Raw genomic sequence first — 24,054 nt, 5'->3', positions numbered from 1 at the left:
CTTTCTTAGTGCTCCTCTAAGGAACTTCCGTGTCAATTTGAAATCTGTTGAACCAGAAGTAAAGATAAAAACTAAACCTATACTTATGGCTATTTTAGATATTTTAATCCCGTTTCACAACAACAGGGGGGAAAATTTATTTTCCACCTCATTAGATTTTAAAATCGTTGTATTTATCGTGATCAGCGACCCGATAAACCATAAAAACGATACCCATATTGTGTTTTTGACTTTACCCCCTTTGCACCCCTTTAGGAGTAAAATTTTCAAAAAAAACCTGAAACATGTATTTAGTCATATGTCTTTAGGAATCCTCTTGTGAAGTTTCGAATAAAACAGTGAAACTAACATTGTTTCCCCATACAAACTTTGAACCCCCATTTGACCCCCTTAGGAGGCGAATTTTGAAAAATCCTTTCTTAGAAGTCATCTACACTATATATAAGGAACCTATGTGCCAAATTTGAAATCTCTAGGACCAGCGGTTTCGTCTGTGTTGATATGTCAGTTAGTCAGTCAGTCAGTTTCTTCTTTTATATATTTTTTGATATTTAAACCCCATGGCACTATAACAGGGGAGAAGGTATTTCACTTCCACCTCGTTAGATTTTAAAAGCGTTGTATTTATCGTGATCAGCGACCCGATTAATCATAAAAACGATACCCATATTGTTTTTTTTAACTCACCCCCTTTTCACCCATTTAGGGGTTAAATTTTCAAAAAACCTGAAACACGTCTTTAGTCATATGTTTTTAGGATCCCTCCTGTGAAGTTTCGAATAAAACAGTGAAACTAACATTGTTTCCCCATACAAACTTTGAACCCCCATTTGACCCCCTTAGAAGGCGAATTTTGAAAAATTCTTTCTTAGTGCTTATCTACACTATATAAAGAACCTACGTGCCAAATTTGACATCTCTAGGACCAGCGGTTTCGGCTGTGCGTTGATATGTCAGTCAGTCAGTCAATATCTTCTTTTATATATTTTTTTGATATTTAAACCCCATTGCACCAAAACAGGGGAGAAGGTATTTCACTTCCGCCTCGTTAGATTTTAAAAACGTTGTATTTATCGTGATCAGCGACCCGATAAACCATAAAAACGATACCCATATTGATTTTTTGACTTTATCACCCCCTTTTCACCCTTTTAGGGGTTAAATTTTCAAAAAACCTGAAACACGTATTCAGTCATATGTCTTAAGAAATCTTCCTGTGAAGTTTCGAATAAAATAGTCAAACTAATCTTGTTTCCCCATACAAACTTTGAACCCCCATTTGACCCCCTTAGGAGGTGAATTTTGGAAAATCCTTTCTTAGTGCTCCTCTACACTGTATAAGGAACCTACGTGCCAAATTTGAAATCTCTAGGACCAGCGGTTTCGGCTGTGCGTTGATATGTCAGTCAGTCAGTCAGTCAGTCAGTCAGTCAGTCAGTCAGTCAGTCAGTCAGTCAGCTTCTTCTTTTATATATTTAGATGGATAGGTGCACTTAGATAGAAGTTGTCAAACAATGATACTCGTCTTAGCACATACATAGATGGGGCTAGAATACGCGCCAGACAACATATCACCCGGTAACTTTACTGTCTGACTTGAAGGAAACAAGGTAATACGGTACGGTGTTTGCATGTTAAATGCTTTCATAACAATTAAATCGAGTCGGTTAAATCAATCTTGTTCAAGCAATAATCCCCGTCATCACTGATAACGGCACGCGGCGCGTGCGGATGGGGCTAGAGTTGGAATATGTTCAATGCTTTCCTAGCAAAAATGGCCTATGCATTTATATTCTTCACTACTGTTTTAGCATATAGATGTATTAGGAATGTACATCGTCAATCGTCATTGCCTTTTTGTTTTTTGTTGAGCTTCCGATATTTCAGGTCAGACGGTCACGTGTCAACAAAAAGTTAATCACGGTCTATATCCCGGGCTATGAGTCTAGGGAAACTAACTGTGACTCATTCCAAAACCGTAGGCACACTCAAATAAAACTAGTGTCAAACTAAATGTTTTGTGTAGGTTTCAGTGATAACACGAAACTAAAACATTATATAAAAAGGGAAAGTCTTGCTTTCGGTAAAAACTAAAATGTTATTGCTGTATAATTTGTGTCGCGTAACTTCAAACTTGGATAAAACCATTCTGCTTTAAGGTTTATTATATATGTAAAAAAATATAATATTGTTCTTGAATTCTTGATTATAATCAACCTTACTATAGCAGAATGAATTTACCCAAGTTTGAAGTAAAAGGTTTTTGATACTTATTTCAGTTTAAGAATTTTGTACGTACACAGTATCCAATTTCTATTCCTATACAAATAATAAGTAGGTACACATGATTTGTTAAAATCTAGACAAATACATGAAACGTTGATTTGTTGCTCCAAAAAGTCATCTAAATTATTGACAAGTGACTAAATGTAACTGATCTCATCAATTCGCCAGACATGTCCTTGATCCTTGTCCCTACTGAGTTATTAATAGGACATCAGACTCGATCTAGCTTGTGGCCAATTAGAGTAAGGTGAAACATGCCAGTCAATTACAGGCAGCTGCGGGGAAGGTTCTAGAATAGTGGCCAGTGGTGTGGCTAACGCACACAAAGGCTCTCATTAGGTAATGATTTCCTTCCTATTGTAAGTTAAGTATATCTACTATAATGTATGAGGAGTGTCTTTTCAATAACTTTTTTATCTGGAGTTCAAAGAGAAAAAACCCTTTTGAAAGGCTGATAAAACATCTGGCCGTCCCTATCGCACTATTGGTAAGTGCGATAGGGCCGGCCAGATGTTTTATCATTTGTCGCGCGACAATACTTGCCTGCCTGGTATGAAATAATAACGTCGTTGTACAATTTCATTTTAATAAACTGTCTAAAGGCTGAAAAGGCTACGTATTGGTTTCGTCTCCGCGCAGGCTTTTGGGAAAAAGGTCTGGAAATGATCGTTCTGTGATGACTGAGGAGAAAAGGCTATTATTATAAGAAGCTCATTATAGTATTTTATGCAACTGGTGGTTAAAAGAGGTCAAAAACCGGCCAAGAGCGTGTCGGGCCACGCTCAGTGTAGGGTTCCGTAGTTTTTCGTATTTTTCTCAAAAACTACTGAACCTATCAAGTTCAAAATAATTTTCCTAAAAAGTCTTTATAAAGTTCTACTTTTGTGATTTTTTTCATATTTTTTAAACATATGGTTCAAAAGTTAGAGGGGGGGGGACGCACTTTTTTTTCCTTTAGGAGCGATTATTTCCGAAAATATTAATATTATCAAAAAACGATCTTAGTAAACCCCTATTCATTTTTAAATACCTATCCAACAATATATCACACGTTGGGGTTGGAATGAAAAAAAATATCAGCTCCCACTTTACATGTATGGGGGGTACCCTAATAAAACATTTTTTTCCATTTTTTATTTTTGCACTTTGTTGGCGTGATTAATATACATATTGGTACCAAATTTCAGCTTTCTAGTGCTTACGGTTACCGAGATTATCCGCGGACGGACGGACGGACGGACGGACGGACGGACAGACAGACATGGCGAAACTATAAGGGTTCCTAGTTGACTACGGAACCCTAAAAAGGTGAGTGGCGTGGGTAACAATTTGAGGCGAAGCCGAAAATTGTTAATAAAGACGCCACGAGCATTTTTTGACTCAGTTAAACACCGTTGCATACAATACTTTTTCTACGACCAAGCACTTATTTTGAAAGAAAATTATAAATCAACAAATACCTACTTTCAGTCATCTTAGTTATCTAGTGGACCGCCTACCATTTTGAATATGCAGTTTGAGTGCAAACATGAAAATAAAACTGTCTATGGTATGGTTCTTTGAAGCCTGGCCACTAAGACGAATCGAGCCGAGTTGAATCGAGTTCTCATACATTTGAATGCGATTCGACGCGTCGCCAATGAACGCAGCAGAAAACGAAGGAGTCTCGATTCTGCGAATTGGTTTGTTAAGTTGGTGGCAATGTATTTACTGAACTGTAACAGCCATATCGTGCTACTTCTACTAAATGTTTTCAGGGTATAGACTAGATAGACTTGTCCTGACATCTTTTATGTAGGGTTTTTAAGTTCTATGCACGACCTTGTAACTCACGAATAACAGTACGGGAGTAGAAAAAATAGTTTTTCTACTCCCGCATACGTCTTTAAAACCCTACATAAAAGTCTATTTCTCAAAGCCATCCACCGTCGGCTTCTCATGCATGCGCGCAGTAAAGAAAAAATTGAAAACGAATTGTTTGGCTCTGTAACCATGGCAACGCATTATTATAACGTTATTGCGCGCGTGCACGGGACGCCGGCGGGGGATGGCTTTGGACAGCTGGCTCGAGCGCTGGCAGTGCAAACCTTTGCGTCAAAATACAGGAAACAGTGTGAATTTCACGAAAGTTATTCTAGAAAACTTTTAAAAACTAATAGCATGGTCGTTGGTTTTGCTGGTTGGTTGGCATTGGTAGGGCTGAGCTGTACGCTACTACCGGGGTCCACAGCCGGCGGATAGAGGAACGGCGATCAGATATGATGGTTAGCTGCGAATATATTGAATAAGCAGTCCCCGACCACACAGCGGTAGGATTACCAGGATGTAGTGAGAAAGTCAGTGGGATGACTTTGTCATTTAAAATCCTACAATGTCCTATGACAATCCTATGACATGGCGAGTAAATGCCGCCATTAAATAAGCATTCCCCTGGTGCCAGGCAGCAGTGGCATCAGTACTGGCGAAGGGCCAAGGATAGGTGATCTGGAAGGGCCTTCGACAGGAGATTAGAAGGCGGGAAAACCTCGGTTTCTAAACTGCGGAGTGGAAGGCAAGAGGGAACCACCACTCTACTACCCTAACTTGAAGCAATCTATGGAAAATGAATAAAAATAAAGTAATGGTTCTTGACAACGGGCTTCCACGAAGTAACATGCCGTGGCGGTCTGAGTCCGGCAGGGTCAGGAACAAGGCTGATTCGGTCGTCATCCTGCGAAATCCTTGTAAAATCGGAACGTGGAATGTGAGGACAATGCTGCCGACAGGAAAGATAGAAGAAGTCAAAGCGGAAATGGAAAGACTAAATATAGACATCTTAGGTTTATGCGAGACCAGATGGGGAGACAGCGGAGATTACTGGAGTGAGGATTTTAGAATTATATACTCGGGAGAAAAACAAGGTTCCAATGGGACTGCAATAATTTTGAATAAGAAATGGGGCACCAAAGTTGAAAATTCTATACACTGTAATGATAGAATCACAGCAATAAAGATTAAATCACAACCTATAGATTTAACTATTATACAAGTTTATATGCCAACAGGTAGTCATCCAGATAGTGAAATAGAGGAAGTATACGATAATTTAGATTTGATATTAGAGTCAGTACATGATAAGGATAATTTGATAATAATGGGGGATTTCAATGCAGTTGTAGGAAAAGGGACCGAGGATGACATTGTGGGAGGATTTGCTCTAGGTAAAAGAAATAAAAGAGGTGAACGACTTATACAATTTTGTAGAGAATACAACTTATTTATCAATAACACAATGTTTCAACAACCAAAGCGTAGATTATACACTTGGAAAATGCCTGGAGATATAGGAAGGTACCAGATTGATTATAATATATAATAAGCAAAAGTAAACATAGAACTCAAGTTCAGAATAGCAAAACTTTACCAGGAGCAGATATTAATACTGACCATAATCTACTAGTTAGCATACACAATTTAGATTTAAGGAAGAATAAAAGAAAAAGTCAGCCAAAGAAGATTGATCTCAAAAAACTAAAAGATATAAATAGTAATAGCAAGGTGCAATATAGTAATAAAGTAGGGGATAAGTTAGTGCAATATAAGGATAATATAAAAGATGATAAGAATGCTAGTATAGATTCAAGATGGAATAATTTAAGAAATATACTAACAACTACTGCAGAAGAATGTTTAGAAAAAGAAAAGATTGTGCCACGGAAACAGTGGTTAAATACTGATATAATACATTTAATGCAAGAGAGGAGAAAATTACGGAACAAATCAGACGATGATAGCAAACACTTATACAAAAAGTTAACTAACAGAATTACAACAAAATGTAGGGAAGCAAGGGAAGCTGAAATGGCAAACAAATGTGATAAAATTGAATTTTTTCTCAAAAAAGGCAAAATGGACCAAGCATACAGTATAATTCGACAGACAGAGAGAAAACACAAAACTAAAAGTACGGCTATATTAGATGAACAAAGTAATCTTTTGCTAAATAACAAAGATGTAGTAGAACGTTGGAAAAGATACATAGAGACTCTATACGAAGGGGAGGGACTAACTGATGGCGACATAGAAGAAGCAGAATTAGTAGAAGTAGATGCTATGGGTTCAAAAATATTAAGAGAAGAGTTCGATAATGCCTTAAAAGGTTTACAAACAGGAAAAGCCGCTGGTAATGATAGATTTTATATAGAGCTTATGAAATATTCCGATTGTGATTTACTCAAAGAACAAATATATGAAATAATGGACGAAATGTACAACACTGACATAATTCCCACTGATTTTTCGACTTCCAAAATAGTTATGTTACCTAAGAAAGCTAATACTTTGAAATGTGAAGAGCATAGAACACTCAGTTTGATATCGCAGGCAAGCAAAGTTTTACTGAAAATTATTCAGAATAGAATAAGACCAAAAACAGAAGAATATGTAGGTTTAGATCAATATGGATTTAGAAAGAATAGAGGGACTAGGGAAGCAATACTCGCACTAAGAATGATAACTGACAGAAGAATGGCTCTAAATTTTGACACACATATAGCTTTTATAGACCTAGAAAAGGCATTTGACAAAGTAAACTGGAAGAAAATGATGGAAATATTAAAGGAAGCCGGGTTAGATTACAAAGACAGAAGAATTATTTATGAACTCTACAAAAACCAAGAAACCGTAATTGAAGTTGGAGAAGAGTCAGGAAGGGCACACATTAGGCAGGGTGTTAGACAAGGATGTCCACTTTCTCCACTTATTTTCAATATCTTCGTTGAGTGTGCCATAAAAATGTTAATAGAATCCGGAAAAGGGGGGGTGAAATTTAATGGGAATAACATTCAGTTTGTTCGTTTTGCTGACGATATTGCAGCAATGGCAGACTCAACAACACAGTTACAGGAATTATTGGGTTGGTAAGAAAGTAATGAGCGAATCATAACCAATATTGTAATTTTTATTTAATTTATTATTTTAATCATTTATCAAAAATATAATGGCCTTCGTTATCTACTACTTGTCTCCATCGTTCTGGTAAATAATGAATAGCATCGGCGAAGAAGTTCTTAGGTTTAGATTCAAAAAACTCAGCTATGTACTGTCGTAGATGGGCTTGATCATCGAACTTTTTTTCATTCAAGGCATTGCTTAGCGATCTGAACAATGCGTAATCCGTAGGTGCCAAGTCTGGAGAGTACGGTGGATGAGGTATCACTTTCCAACCTAGCTCCAATAGCTTTAGCCGAGTCACTTTTGCAATGTGTGGGCGAGCATTGTCGTGTAAGAAAAAAACTTTAGCATGCTGTGGACGATTCTGACAGATTTTTTGGTTTAAATTTTCAAGCTGATTACAGTATACTGATGCGGTAACAGTCATTCCACTTGGTAGGAGTTCCCAGTGAATAATACCATGAATATCCCACCAAACGGACAGCATAACTTTTTTCGGGTGAGGCTCTGTTTTTGGTGCCTCTATTCCTTTTTCGTTTGGAGCTAGCCACTGACGTTTGCGTGTGTGATTTATATATAAGACCCATTTTTCATCTCCAGTGATAGGATGGTCCAACCAGTTGAATGTGCGGCGAAAAGACAGAAGTTGTATGCAGATATCGGCCAGGCGGTTTAGTTGATCTCTATCAAGTTCGTGCGGTATCCAAACACTGTATTTGTAGTTTTTTCCCAACTCGTGTAAATGTGTTTCTATGGTGACATGAGAGCAGCCTAACTCGGTAGCAAGAGTACGACTCGTTAGCCTCGGTTCTCCTTCAATTAAGGTTTTTAATTTGGCTACATCAATCTTCACCGGTCGACCAGACTTAGGTTGATCTGATAATGAAAAGTCGCCACTACGAAACCGCTGGAACCATCATTTCGCCGTGGCCTCAGACACAACTTCAGGAGCAACACGCTGACATATATTACGCACTGCTTCGGCAGCTGAATGGCCAGACTGAAATTCATGTAGTAAGCAATGCCTTACATGCACTTTTAATTCGTCCATTTTCTTCCTTATATTAGCTCGGCGACAGCTAGTGAATGACTGACGAGAAACTGTGCGACTCGCCCTTTATATACTTTCGACCATAGAAGATTCTAGAACTCTCTCAAAAATTTTATGTGGAATTCAATCGATCGCTCATTACTTTCTTACCAACCCAATAGTTACAGAGATGGATAGAGTGTTCAATAACTTTGGATTGAAAATAAACGCCAGTAAAACTAAAATATTAGTCACATCAAAAAAGCCACGTTTAAATCATATATCAATAGTAATTAACAATAACACCGTAGAACAAGTTCGTAAGTTTAAATATCTGGGTAGCGTAATCACCAATAACTCCAGATGTACTCAAGACAACACTGCACGAATAGCCATGGCAAAGAAAGCATTTAATGAAAAAAAGTACCTGTTTAAAGCCAGAATAGACACAACAATCAAGAAAAAGTTAATAAAATTGTACATCTGGAGCATAGCGTTATACGGCAGCGAAACGTGGACGATGCTGCAACAAGACAGAAAACGCCTTGAAGCTTTTGAAATGTGGTGCTGGCGGCGGATGGAGAAAATAAGTTGGACAGAGAAAGTAACAAACGAAGAAGTCTTAAACAGAGTGAAAGAAAAGAGGTGTATTTTAAGAACTGTTGAATGCAGAAGAGGAAATATGTTGGGACACCTGTTACGACACGACGAATTCATCAAGATCATCATAGAAGGGAAAGTAGAAGGAAGAAGAAAGAGAGGAAAGCCAAGGAGGGCATACATGGACCAAGTGAAAGAGAAAGTGAATGTCGTGTCGTATCAGGCTGTCAAAGAAAAAGCCCAGGAAAGATATAGCTGGAGATTGCTTCACCAACAAGAGCCCAGCTCTTAAATTTCTGATCTAGTTTTTAATGGCGACTATATTGGAGTTGTCAAAACTCGCTCTATCGAATATCGAAACACGCTTCTATTGCCAAGACGTAGTCCCGATATTTGTGAAGCTTTAGCAGCTCCGATGTATCTGATGGCTGTACCTACATAATATATACTATGACAGGGAGTGTGTGAGCGATATATCGTCACTACTTTAAAAAAAAACTTGTATCTTCGTCTGTCAATGAAAAGAAAATTGTAGTAAGTATGTATGGACTGCATATAGACTTACTGCGTTTTAACTTTGAGGAACAGCGTGAGATGAAAGGCAGTGAAATTTAAATAGAAATACTGTATGTTGTCTAGGTAAAAATTTTGAAAAAACCCCAGACCGCGACATAGTAGACCGATTTTCATGAAACATGGCTAAGAACACTCGCGACGAAATCAGCTTTCAGACAAAAAAAAATCTAAATCGGTTCATCCGTTCGGGAGCTACGACGCCATAGACAGACAGACAGACAGACAAACAGACAGACACACTGACAGATAGACAGACACGTCAAACTTATAACACCCCGTTGTTTTTGCATCTGGGGTTAAAAAATATCACAGTTAATATTTAGCAAAACGAATTACTGAAACAGTTCAAATCAATAATAAAAATATAATCGCTATGTTTTGACTGTCATCTCTCTGGCATTACCATGTCGAGCACTGGTACTTGGATTTTGTCGGTATGTTTCATTAATTTCATCATCAGTCATCCTCAGTAGTTTTTTAATTCGATTTGAACTCTAATTGAAGTGGAACTTCTAATGCGACTTTCAAATTGGTTAAACGTTACACTGAGAGAAAATACAACCAGTTTTCATGTTCGTTCAACAAGTTTTTTGCTTAAAATAGCGCCTACCGTGCTCTTTGGTTCAAACAACAAGCTACTTGTCTTGTCATTTGAATCGGCAATATATTTGAATCAACAAGTCGATTTTATAAAAACAACCTGACACATATTGTTTTAAACATACGTTTGGCTGATTCAAACGGATAAACCGCAACAAGTCGAACTTGTTAAATTCACAATGCAAATTTCTCTCAGTGTACGATTACTAAGCCTGGCGTAGCCGAATGCCAATCGTCGACACGAAACGTCGAGAGAAATGCACTAGCTCTGTCGCGCTAATACGCAAGAGCGATAGAGAAAGATATATCTACCAGCGTTTCGTTTCGTTAGCGTTTGTGAATTCAGCTACGCACCATGGTTACCTTTTTAACCCCCGACGCAAAAACGACGGGGTGTTATAAGTTTGACGTGTCTGTCTGTGTGTGTGTGTCTGTCTGTCTGTCTGTTCGTCTGTCTGTCTGTCTGTGTGTGTGTCTGTCTGTGGCATCGTAGCTCCCGAACGGATGAACCGATTTGGATTTAGTTTTTTTTGTCTGAAACCTGAGTTAGTCGGGAGTGTTCTTAGCCATGTCATGACGACCGGTCTGGCGCAGTCGGTAGTGACCCTGCCTGCTATGCCGCGGTCCCGGGTTCGAATCCCTGTAAGGGCATTTATTTGTGTGATGAGCACAGATATTTGTTCCTGAGTCATGGATGTTTTCTATGTATATAAGATTTATATATTATATATATCGTTGCCTGAGTACCCACAACACAAGCCTATTGAGCTTACCGTGGGCCTCCGTCAATCTGTGTAAGAATGTCCTGTAATATTTATTTATTTATTTATTTTATTTATTTATTTATGTTTCATGAAAATCGGTCTACTATGTCGCGGTCGGGGGTTTTTTCAAAATTTTAATTTTGTGGTTAGGTTATTACATCGACTAGGGTAGCTATAAGTCTCGGTGGTTATGCATTGTTCGTACCTGAGTCACAAGACCGAGGTCCGTGCATCAATTCCCGGCACAGGGACTTTTTGTATGTTTTTCGATTTTTACGAATTTAAAACTGCATTCAACAAGAAGCAAGTTTATTTCTGCCAGCCTTTACTAACGCCTTGTATTTGTCAACAGATCAACTCAATAGGGACGCTGCTCCAGAACCCCTACTACAAGAAAATAGCGGACCTCTACTTGGACAACAACAGCCTTTCTACGGTGAAGGAGCTGGAAGGCTCAGAGTGGTTCAACACTTTCAGGCTCCTGAGTTTGAAAGGGAATTTACTCAAACAGGTAACAAATAGTAAATCATTATATTATACTTGTAGTTGTGGTTTTGTAGTTGTCGTTTTTATTATGTAAATATATATTTAATTTATATATTATATACGTATATATTTATATTATTTGCTATTTGTATGGTTATATTATTATGATGTATTTATTCGTATTATATTGCATGTTAGTGTAAGTTATAATTAATTTATTATTACCTAGAATCCGTTTTCTGCGCCGTTTGTACTGTATGCCTACCATCTCCAATTCTCCCTCAATTGCTCAAAGGTTAACTGGAAGAGATCCCTTAAAGGGATAAGTTCGCCTTTGTACTTGTAATAAGCTCTTTTTCCTGTGTGTTGTATTATTTTCTGGTACAATAAAGTGTTTTACTACTACTACTACTTACTACTACTACTACTACTACTACTACAAATAGTATTTTTTTATTGTGGTAAATAAAAAGGACCAGCCATACTTAGCTGAAAATTTGGCTGTTCCATAGAAATGAGCGGCATCGCGTCAGTTGGAATTTATGGAAAGGCCAATTTTTTTTCACGGTCCCATTCCATCATTGGTCCCATAATAAAAGTTGTTCATTATGACCATAAAATTTACTACTTATGCAAAGTATGGCTGGTCCTTTTTATTTCATTCAGTATATCGTCACTACTTAAAAAAAAACTTGTATCTTCCTCTGTCAATGAAAAGAAAATTGTAGTAAGTATGTATGGAATGCATATAGACTTACTGCGTTTTAACTTTGAGGAACACCGTGAGATACGAGATTTTTTAAAAGTAGTGACGATATGTATATCCGCACGTTGCCTATACTTTTTTTAAATGTTTATTTTAATGATTCTTTTTTCCCTTAAAAATAGCATGTATTCATGCAAGCATGTTTTGAAGCATGGTTTTATGCAAATATTGACTAATGGAAATTCACAATCAAGTGGAACGATTGTAAACCTTATTTTCATAAGCCTAGCAATTTTTCATGAGCCATTAAACTCTGAAGTATGTATAGGTTCGACATTAATATCTCTTATTTAAATAATATTGTCTCCGGTTACCGCGATAGTTACTCATGAAATAAAACTATGGAAACGGATTAAATCGCGTATAATGAATTTAAAATACATCCCGACGTTTCGAACTCTTTACAGCGTTCGTGGTCATGTATTTTAAATTCATTATACGCGATTTAATCCGTTTCCATAGTTTTATTTCATGATCTCTTATTTAAGTTATTATGTAGGTTACGTTAGTGTTTCAACTTATTACGCTAAAAGCCCCTTTCACAATAAGTTATGTTTACGCTCTTTGTGATTTATCCAGGAAAGGGTAATGTATAATGAATAATTATATTAAAAAAGTACCTATTCCAGAAGAAATGTATGAAAAATGGAATATTTGTAACTGTCCTCTTTTGTTACCCCATACAAAAATACAAAAAATATGGAAAACTATTTTTGCCTATTAGGATTGAAAAAGCTAGTGATCCTAAGTAAAAATAACATAACATTTATCCAAAATATCACATGATATAAAAACAAGTAGACAAAAAAAGACATGCCATTACAGTCACAGTCACATAAAATATCAGTCACAAAAAAGTGACGACCGGTCTGGCGCAGTCGGTAGTGACCCTGCCTGCTACGCCGCGGTCCCGGGTTCGAAACCCGGTAAGGGCATTTATTTGTGTATTGTATTTGTTCCCGAGTCATGGATGTTTTCTATGTATACTATAAGTATTTATATATTATATATAAACGAAGAAAGTATATGAAAAAGGAGTGGAAGGGTCAGTTGGTAGTGGAAGACCTAGGCGAACTTTTCTTGATCAAATCGGGGAAATATTGCAAAAAGGCCAGGTCAGAAGTACTCGAAACCGACGAGCGTGTATGAGAAACGTTATGAAAGTGTGTGAAGCGAAAGTGGTTTGTCAGGATCGTAGTAAATGGAAATCCGTGATCTCTGCCTACCCCTCTGGGAAACAGGCGTGATTGTATGTATGTATGTATGTATGTATGTATATATTATATATATCGTTGTCTGAGTACCCACAACACAAGCCTTCTTGAGCTTACCGTGGGCCTCAGTCAATCTGTGTAAGAATGTCCTATAATATATATATATATAATATAAATCTCGTTTCAGATTCCCGTGTACGCGTTCGACAAAGCGTTCCAAAGCAACAACAACATAATGCACGTGTTCCTCGGTGGTAACCCGTGGCGATGTGACTGCCACTTCATACCACGGTTTAAGACGCTCCTTCTTAAGTATAAGCGGGTGATACAGGACCTTCCTGATATACGGTGCTCGCAGTCTGATGACAAGACTTTATCGCTTGTGCAGGTAACATAATATATACATAATAATCATCGATTTAAACTTAATGGGAAATAAGTGACGTGTCTGTTTGTTTGTCCGTCTTTCACGACAAAACGGAGCGATGAAATGACAGTTGAAGGGAAGGAGAGTGACATAATAAATAAATAAAAATAATAAATATTGGGGTCACCCTACACAGGTCAACTTAGCCCCAAACTAAGCAAAGCTTGTACAATGGGTGCATGCTAAGCGACGATATACATATTTAAATAGGTAAATACATAGAAAACATCCATGACTCAGGACAAAATATCCGTGCTCATCACACAAATAAATGCCCTTACCGGGATTCGAACCCAGGACCGCGGCTTAGGAGGCAGGGTCACTACCGACTGAGCGAAACCGGTCGTCATAGGGTACTTTTTGTCTCCTTTTAACCCCACTTACCTTAAATTAGTTTGTATGGAGTTTTTTACAATTTTCGAATTTAAAGCGAGCGAAGCCGCCGGCAAACTAGTAATTCATATTTCTACTCTTCTACTGTCTACTGCCATTGAAACATTCATGCACAAACACATCCATAATTTATGATAAGAATAAGAAACATACATATAATCCGGGTTAGAATCCCGGTAAGGGCATTTATTTGTGTGATGAACACAGATATTTGTTCCTGAGTCATGGATGTTTTCTATGTGTATGTATAAGTATGTATTTATCTCTATAAGTATGTAAATCGTCGCCTAGCACTCATCGTACAAGCTTTGCTTAGTTTGGGGCTATAGATTGATCTGTGTCCCCCAATATTTATTTTATTTATTTATTGAGTATAATGGGTATTTGTGTCTGGAGGGTGGTGGAGGGTAAATGAGTCTTTTGAAAGAAATCCCCATTGTCTATTCTTCATAACATAATAATATTGTGTGCTTTAATATTGCTACACAGTTTTCAAACTAAATATATTGCAAGAGTGGCACTGAAGCTTTAGTAGTTTCATGCGTTCTGCCTACCCCTTTATGGGATACAGGCGTGATTGTATGTGTATATTGCTACTAATGGAGAATAACTTTTCAAACAAAGACAAAGCTTTTCATTTTGAAGTGTGCTGTTAGTTAAAATACTGTGCATAACCACAGTATTTTAAGTAACCTAACCACAAAATTAAAATTTTGAAAAAACTCCCGATAGATCAAGAGCCCAGGCCCGCCAGACCTTCCTCAAATTCTCAAGGATGAAACTTTGGGACAATGTAGAGTTCACATCGGCGTTTAATGTGTGCATATTTTCTAGTTCGGCCCATCGGCCAATTTTTTGCTATCAAGTGATGAAGGTGAAAAAAAAAGTGCTTACTTTCCTTAAATTCTCAAGGCTGATTATTATATATGTGTTAGAGCACGTTGTTAGAAATTGGTTATCATCAATGCCAGACCGTTTCCGCCGGCCATAACTTTTACCAGACGCGACAACGTTGGCAAAAAACGACTCTAACTTACCTCATTTTCTCAAGCCTGATTTTGATATATGATACGCAGGGACCTATAACTAGACCGTTTGTAAGCAGCCAGACCAATCGGATGGACCCAACCATCCGCCAGACCGACTTAAAGCGTCGATATGAGCATTAGTAGAATTGAAATATTCCGGGTCTATAAAAGCTAAAAACTTGAATTTTCTACATTAAGCTACGTGTATATTGTATACTTGACGTAATAAGCGACTTTAAAAAATTTTACTTCTAAGGAAATAAAAAAAATGAAAGTTTATATGTGGTGCAAGATTAATTATAAGCTATGAATTTTATTTACACTGCGTAAGTACATGTGTATTTTATTATAAATATAACTTTTACCAGACGCGACAAAGTTGGCAAAAAACGACTCTAACTTACCTCATTTTCTCAAGCCTGATTTTGATATATGATACGCAGGGACCTGTAACTAGACCGTTTGTAAGCAGCCAGACCAATCGGATGGACCCTCCCGGATACGTCAAGTATACAATATACACGTAGCTTAATGTAGAAAATTCAAGTTTTTAGCTTTTATAGACCCGGAATATTTCAATTCTACTAATGTTCATATCGAAACTTTAAGTCGGTCTGGCGGATGGTTGGGTCCATCCGATTGGTCTGGCTGCTTACAAACGGTCTAGTTACAGGTCCCTGCGTATCATATATCAAAATCAGGCTTGAGAAAATGAGGTAAGTTAGAGTCGTTTTTTGCCAACTTTGTCGCGTCTGGTAAAAGTTATATTTATAATAAAATACACATGTACTTACGCAGTGTAAATAAAATTCATAACTTAAAATTAATCTTGCACCACATATAAACTTTCATTTTTTTATTTCCTTAGAAGTAAAATTTTTGAAAGTCGCTTATTACGTCAAGTATACAATATACACGTAGCTTAATGTAGAAAATTCAAGTTTTTAGCTTTTATAGACCCGGAGTATTTCAATTCTACTACTAATGCTCATATCGAAACTTTAAGTCGGCCTGGCGGATGGTTGGGTCCATCCGATTGGTCTGGCTGCTTACAAATGGTCTAGTTACAGGTCCCTGCGTATCATATATCAAACTCAGGCTTGAGAAAATGAGGTAAGTTAGAGTCGTTTTTTGCCAACTTTGTCGCGTCTGGTAAAAGCACAGATCAATACAACAAGATGGCCCTTACAGGGCGACTCGCGGTCACCAAGCATACGACAAATCAGGTTTATAAAAGTTTGAACGCGTGCGACACCGATCAGTAGCGCCCAAGTATACGACCCGCTAACAGTGTCCGTGTCCGCTCGGGAAAAAATCTTAAATAATCAATTTTGGTTGCAAACAATGGTCTCTTACAGCATAAAGTGGTGTGGCAAGTCTTCTAACACTTCTACATGTAAAAAAGATGGAACAACATTCCACAGTTAAGTCAAATTAATTATTTTGTTGAATATTGTTTATTGTCCGCGGAGTTCATTTATACTGGTCAATATGGTTGTGCTGAGCGGCGCCGAGGCGCGTCCATCCCTCTTTACCGAGTTAACAATGTGATATGCTATCCCTTTCACGTAAACGACTAGGCATGGGGCCATGTTAGTTTATGTCTGTTGCGGGAACTTCGTACTGCCGTTCGTACCATGTGCTACCATTTTATGAAATATAAAAGAAAGCAGATTTGTAATAGTGAATAATTATCTAGAATCTGTAGAGTCTGTAGTGGTATTTAGTTCATTGATTAGTTTAGAATATTTAGTTGGTTATTTAACTTAGTAAACGTAAGTAAAAATGCACAGTTTAGTTATTAGTTACTAGAATGATTTTTATTGAGATGCTATCACAATTATCATCCTCCTTGCGTTATCCCGGCATCGGCATTCGCCACGGCTCATGGGAGCCTGGGGTCCGCTTTGGAAACTACTACCAAGATTTGGCGTAGGCACTAGTTTTATGAAAGCGACTGCCATCTGACCTTCCAACCCGAAGGGTAACTAGGCCTTATTATAATTTAATTATAATATTGTAATTTGTTGCAAAACAAATTCACCACAGTACTGGTACCGGTACCATTGTCTATAATAGACATGTCCCATTCCCATCCCTACTGCTAATCATAAAGGCGCGCCATTATTTGAAACGACCAATGGCAGCACCGTGCGCGCCCGCCTCACCCCGCAAGGATTGGTGATTTGCGTCTCGAACAATATCGCTTGCATTTGGCTTCTAGTGGGGTGTTCTGTGGGTAAAAGTTATATTTATAATAAAATACACATGTACTTACGCAGTGTAAATAAAATTCATAGCTTAAAATTAATCTTGCACCACATATAAACTTTCATTTTTTTATTTCCTTAGAAGTAAAATTTTTGAAAGTCGCTTATTACGTCAAGTATACAATATACACGTAGCTTAATGTAGAAAATTCAAGTTTTTAGCTTTCATAGACCCGGAATATTTCAATTCTACTAATGCTCATATCGAAACTTTAAGTCGGTCTGGCGGATGGTTGGGTCCATCCGATTGGTCTGGCTGCTTACAAACGGTCTAGTTACAGGTCCCTGCGTATCATATATCAAAATCAGGCTTGAGAAAATGAGGTAAGTTAGAGTCGTTTTTTGCCAACTTTGTCGCGTCTGGTAAAAGTTATGGCCGGCGGAAACGGTCTGGCATTGATGATAACCAATTTCTAACAACGTGATCTAACACATATATAAAAATCAGCCTTGAGAATTTAAGGAAAGTAAGCACTTTTTAGGGTTCCGTAGTCAACTAGGAACCCTTATAGTTTCGCCATGTCTGTCTGTCCGTCCGTCCGTCCGTCCGCGGATAATCTCAGTAACCGTAAGCACTAGAAAGCTGAAATTTGGTACCAATATGTATTTCAATCACGCCAACAAAGTGCAAAAATAAAAAATGGAAAAAAATGTTTTATTAGGGTACCCCCCCTACATGTAAAGTGGGGGCTGATATTTTTTTTCATTCCAACCCCAACGTGTGATATATTGTTGGATAGGTATTTAAAAATGAATAAGGGTTTACTAAGATCGTTTTTTGATAATATTAATATTTTCGGAAATAATCGCTCCTAAAAGAAAAAAAAGTGCGTCCCCCCCCTCTAACTTTTGAACCATATGTTTCAAAAATATGAAAAAAATCACAAAAGTAGAACTTTATAAAGACTTTCTAGGAAAATTGTTTTGAACTTGATAGCTTCAGTAGTTTTTGAGAAAAATACGAAAAACTACGGAACCCTACACTGAGCGTGGCCCGACACGCTCTTGGCCGGTTTTTTTTTTTCACCTTCATCACTTGATAGCAAAAAATTGGCCAATGGGCCGAACTACAAAATATGCACACATTAACGGCCGATATGAACTCTACATTGTCCCAAAGTTTCATCCTTGAGAATTTGAGGAAGGTCTGGCGGGCCTGGGCTCTGGGTCTACGACTGCGACATAGAAGACCGATTTTCATGAAACATGGCTAAGAATACTCCCGACTAACTCAGCTTTCAGACAAAAAAAAACTAAATCTAAATCGATTTATCCGTTCGGGAGCTACGATGCCACAGACAGACACACACACAGACAGACAGACAGACAGACAGACAGATGGATACGGACGAACGGACGGACGGACACGTCAAACTTATAACACCCCGTCGTTTTTGCCTCGGGGGTTAAAAACATAGTCAGGCCGTTTCCGTCACAGACGGGAGCGACATATTTGAGAAATAGAAAGAAATAGAAATAGAAATGTTTGTTGTCCCAATGGTGATATGTATTCCTCTTCCTTTTATACTGACAAAATTATTTGACCGAGTATACTATTTTCCATTACATTATGACAGGGCTCTTGAGCGTCCCACGTACAGAAAACTGCCAAAGGCAATTGACGAACTGTGACAAGGGTATCGCAAATTAGGACATTATGGCGATCTTTGGGATAGGACAAAACACAAGTATTAAAAGCTACGTGTACCAATTTTCAAGAAAAAGGTCCTTTATTCCACTCCCACCGATGTGCCAACGAAAAGTTTCCAAAATTCTGAAATGTTGACATAGGAAAACTTCGGAAACTTTCCATACTTTGTATGGACAATTCTATGGATGGAAGCTTTCCATTTCATAAATTTAAATTCCCTCTATTTTTCATTAAATTTTCGTGATTTTTTCAAGAAATATAAGATTTTTTGGAAAGTTGCCGCGACTCGCACATCACTACTCCCACCGGATATTATATAGACAGGCCCAACGAATACATAATTATCTAGAGGACAAATTATTTCTGTTTGTACTCCGTCAATATCGTCTACTTTCAATACTTTCATGTCATTCACTTGTTCAATATTTTATACAGATACCATATTCTCAAATCCGCAACGCAGGCTTCGTCAGGTGAACACAATAGTTATTTGTTATACAAGGGGGCAAAGTTGTATTTTAACGCCGAGTGTGGAATTGAAAAACGAGCAAGTGAAAGGATTCCATAGTTGAACCACCAGCGAAGCGAGTGGTTCGAGAATAGAATCCTAAACTTGCGAGTTTTTTAACACACGAAAAGTAAAATATATGTCTCTGTTTAACCCAATGGTTGACTGGTAGAGAATGCCTTTTGGCATTAAGTCCGCCATTTGTACATGTTTCTTTAGTTGTGCAATAAAGTTTAAATAAATAAATAAAATACATTTGCACCCGAGTGTAACACAAAACTTTTCCCCTCACAAGGAAACTACAACGCAAAAAATGCGTTTATCACTGCTTCCAGTAGTTCCACAGGTGGTAAATCATCTTTATTACTAGATTCACCTACTTTTATCAATTTTAAAGCAGTTAATTTAACTTTATTCAAGGTCAAATTACTTTACCCACTAGTGGATAATATGCGTTTTTACCAGCGGGTATTAAAGGACAAAACACGTCTTTCCGAGCTAGTGAGGGAAAAACATCATTATTACTGGTTTTTTTTTATATTGGGGACACCTTACACAGATCAACTTAGCCCCAAACTAAGCAAAGCTTGTACTATGGGTGCTAAGCGACGATATATATACTTAAATAGATAAATACATACTTGTATACATAGAAAACATCCATGACTCAGGAACAAATATATGTGCTCATCACACAAATACATGCCCTTACCGGGATTCGAACCCAGGACCGCGGCTTAGCAGGCAGGGTTACTACCGACTGAGCCAGATCGGTGGTATTAGTTACAAGGCTTCGTCAAAAAACAAAACCATTGTAAATTCGCATCATACATCGTCAAAACTAAAAGAGATTCAGATTCAGATTCAGGGGGTAACTCCAGCCAGCAGATCCTGCTGCAAGGACTAGGAAGGGGAGACTACAGGGGGAGGAGATTTTGATACGTAATAGCGCTGTAGGCTCACGTGACTCTGATGATTGAGCCTAAGAGGCAGCAAGTCGTTGGATATGTCTGCGTCACATCTCACCGACTAAGACTCGAACGCAGAATCAGACAGAGTACGTTTGCAAACCGGCTCATTGCGCAGCAACCCCTGCTGCCCCGCCGTAGGCCCCCGCAGCCTGTCCAAGACACCAGAGCACCCAGTAGATAAGGTTGGGAGTGTAGGGTTTGCAGTCAGGATTGTAGGAGAGACGGGAAATTTGGAGCCGACCCGAATACAAGGCATCGTAAAGTCAGCGTTGGGTAGATAAATACTATACTTGGTGTGTAATAAATATTAGGTGTGAGGATATGCGACTGCATTTAAAATACACCCTCCCCTTTGTCTCACTTGTCATTTCTTCGTCTCGGATGTATCAGACGGAAGTTGGCTAGCTTCGGGAGGGGCTTCTCCCGTCTTCTTTTACGATTTCAGCCAGCTTGATGTCGTTGCACGTTGTAGTTGTGTTATTTCAGCGATAATGGAGCATATCGGTAGTTTTCTATAACTCCACGGATCCCATTTATATTATTCTTCTTTGTCTTAATTCTTCCATACCTAAGTAGTCTCAACGCGTGAAGTGTGTAAATATTGGTTGATTGCCACATTGCCACTGTTAGGATCACCCACAACACTTTACTATACGTTAACTAAACAAATGACACTAAAAAATCAAAACGTAACTAAGTAATTGTTAAATTTGGTAAATATTTCACACTGTAACTGCTTTCACTGTAAGATAAAACTGAAGCCAGCGTTCTGAAGATATTGTAGCACAGTTCTCAGTTTTATTCAATCGGCTGCGCAGCCTTAAGCCATTCTTGATGATGAGAAGAGACAGAGTAGGTACCTATGTAATAACTACGAAGTGGGTTGAGTTGAGCACTGTTGAGATAATGAGTTATTTTTCTGTTGCTTATTCTCGTTGATAGTTTCATTTCATGTCATTCTTTGTGAACTCGATGTATATCTTATTTCTTGACAGACGAGACGTGAGGTTTAGTACAAACAGTTTAAGTGTCCATAATATGAGCAGACTTGGCGAAGTAAGGGCTCCAGTAACGTTGTCCTGTTGTGGGTAAGTGCAGAGTAATGTAATAGTGTTGCTGGTTGTAGACGTCTGCGGCTATAAGTTTGATAAGACGTCCGCTGATGGGATAATTAAGGATGAATAACGTTATAAAGCGTTGATGCAACTATATATTACCATTTAGGCAAATAAGGGTTTATGTATTTCTTGGGTATCCTCTTGTGATATCTATTTCTTCAAGTTCATAAAAGACCCTCACAATTTTAGCCCCATACTTTCACGGTGCTTCCATCTACCACAGCACATATAGCATTAGATACACAAGTTCACTTAAGGATAGCACAGATAATAACAACGACAAATTATGGTAGTAATAGTCACTTCATCTACACTCGAAATCACTTAAGAGCGCTATGACAAAAAAAGGCGATATATTGTAAAATGCACAATATTTATCGACAAAATTGTACACTTTACTCATACTAAAAGACAGTGAAAGTACTTGTTTCAGTTAGAACATCTTATTAACTGTCGGTTAAATAAAAAACATATGAAAAAAAAAGCTTTTTCAATTAGTAATGACTGTTTTTCTGATGCTCGTTTAGGAAAAACCGCGTGAAGCACAGAATTCGGAGCTCTTATTATGTACAATTTGATAAGATCACTCTCATAAATGAGGTAAATTTAAGTTCCAAATATCTTGTACTTAAGGCCCATTAAACAATATTTATCATTTAATCCTTTGAAATTGAGAAATTGAAAGTAAAACGAACTCAATTTTGTCTTGAAAATACATCGAAACAAGTGATCATTTCTCCGAAAATCTACATGTTATCGAAGTTATTTTAGTATATAAATAATCTGCACAATGTGCTTAAACTGCTGTTATCCATTTGTCGTTATAATATTTTATCATGATTTTTTGCCAATTTTTTGAAAACTAGCCTTCCTGTCGCTATTTTACCGGCGACGGACGCCTGCGATTTCAGTGCCGCGCCGGAGCTCGAGCAGGTAAGACGTATGTCGCTTTGATCTCCGAGTTTTCATCGCAAACGTCGAGAATATTTATTGTTGTGTGGGTCGGACGCCTTGTTTCTACACGGGCTATCCTCGCATTGTGTGTGTGTAAACAGCGACCAACGAATTTGATCCTAGATCCGTAAATATTTGCTTTTGTAATACTTTGTTATGTTTGAATGTTAAAGTATTACAACGTTGTGATGATAAAAATGTGAAAATTACAATACGGTCAAGATGATAAGACACATCAAGATGGTACTCGGGATCTGATGATGGAGCCAGAAGGTGGTCACCAGTACCAGTGAACCATGTAAGTAAACGACTTCGTGTTTAGGCTCGTTGGGTTCGTCTCAACAAGACCTTTGACAAGAGGTGGTACTCAGGGTCTGATGATGGAGCCAGATGGTGGTCACCAGTACCAATGAACCATATAACTAAACCCAGAGATGGGGAAATCGTAATCGATTCCGGATTACACGATTACTTGATTTTACTTTGTAATCTGACACTACTGGGTGTCAGATTACTTGTAATGTAATCAAGTGAAACGGTAAATTACCATTACATGTAAAGGAATCACTAATCATCTATACAATCATTACTATTACCAATAACTCGGAATCATAGTCGATTCAAAATAACTGAAATTATTGACTTGATTACTTTCAGATTACGAATATGTAGTACCTCAGATTGCCGACTGTCACTTTGACACAAAAGTCATCATGGGTGTCGTAAAATAGGTTTTAGGGGTGCTGATTCCAAAATTAATGACCAATGTGGAATCTGACATTGCTGACTGTCACTTTGACACAAAAGTCGTCATGGGTGTCGTAAAATAGGTTTTAGGGGTGCTGATTCCAAAATTAATGACCAATGTGGAATCTGACATTGCTGACTGTCACTTTGACACAAAAGTCGTCATGGGTGTCGTAAAATAGGTTTTAGGAGGTGCTGATTCCAAAATTAATGACCAATGTTCAATCTGACATTGCTGACTGTCACTCTGACACAAAAGTCGTCATGGGTATCGTAAAATAGGTTTTAGGGGGTGCTGATTCCAAAATTAATGACCAATGTGGAATCTGACATTGCTGACTGTCACTTTGACACAAAAGTCGTCATGGGTGTCGTAAAATAGGTTTTAGGGGGTGCTGATTCCAAAATTAATGACCAATGTGGAATCTGACATTGCTGACTGTCACTTTGACACAAAAGTCGTCATGGGTGTCGTAAAATAGGTTTTAGGGGGTGCTGATTCCAAAATTAATGACCAATGTTCAATCTGACATTGCTGACTGTCACTCTGACACAAAAGTCGTCATGGGTGTCGTAAAATAGGTTTTAGGGGTGCTGATTCCAAAATTAATGACCAATTTGGAATCTGACATTGCTGACTGTCACTTTGACACAAAAGTCGTCATGGGTGTCGTAAAATAGGTTTTAGGGGGTGCTGATTCCAAAATTAATGACCAATGTGGAATCTGACATT

At 37.9% G+C, this 24,054-nt stretch overlaps 1 protein-coding gene across 1 annotated transcript in view; it reads left to right on the top strand.

Annotated features, from left to right (window-relative positions):
- The window catches only part of LOC125230248 (protein singed wings 2), a 108,619-nt gene that overhangs the window by 72,795 nt on the left and 11,770 nt on the right, over positions 1 to 24,054 (top strand). The window contains exons 7-8 of the mRNA XM_048135354.1: positions 11,141 to 11,299; positions 13,442 to 13,642. Coding sequence (XP_047991311.1) covers positions 11,141 to 11,299; positions 13,442 to 13,642 — 360 coding nt within the window. The remainder of the gene's footprint in view (positions 1 to 11,140; positions 11,300 to 13,441; positions 13,643 to 24,054) is intronic.

This window comes from Leguminivora glycinivorella, chromosome 10 (genome assembly GCF_023078275.1).
Source record: "Leguminivora glycinivorella isolate SPB_JAAS2020 chromosome 10, LegGlyc_1.1, whole genome shotgun sequence".
NCBI classification, from domain to species: Eukaryota; Metazoa; Arthropoda; class Insecta; order Lepidoptera; family Tortricidae; genus Leguminivora; species Leguminivora glycinivorella.
This window is presented reverse-complemented; position numbering and strand designations above follow the sequence as displayed.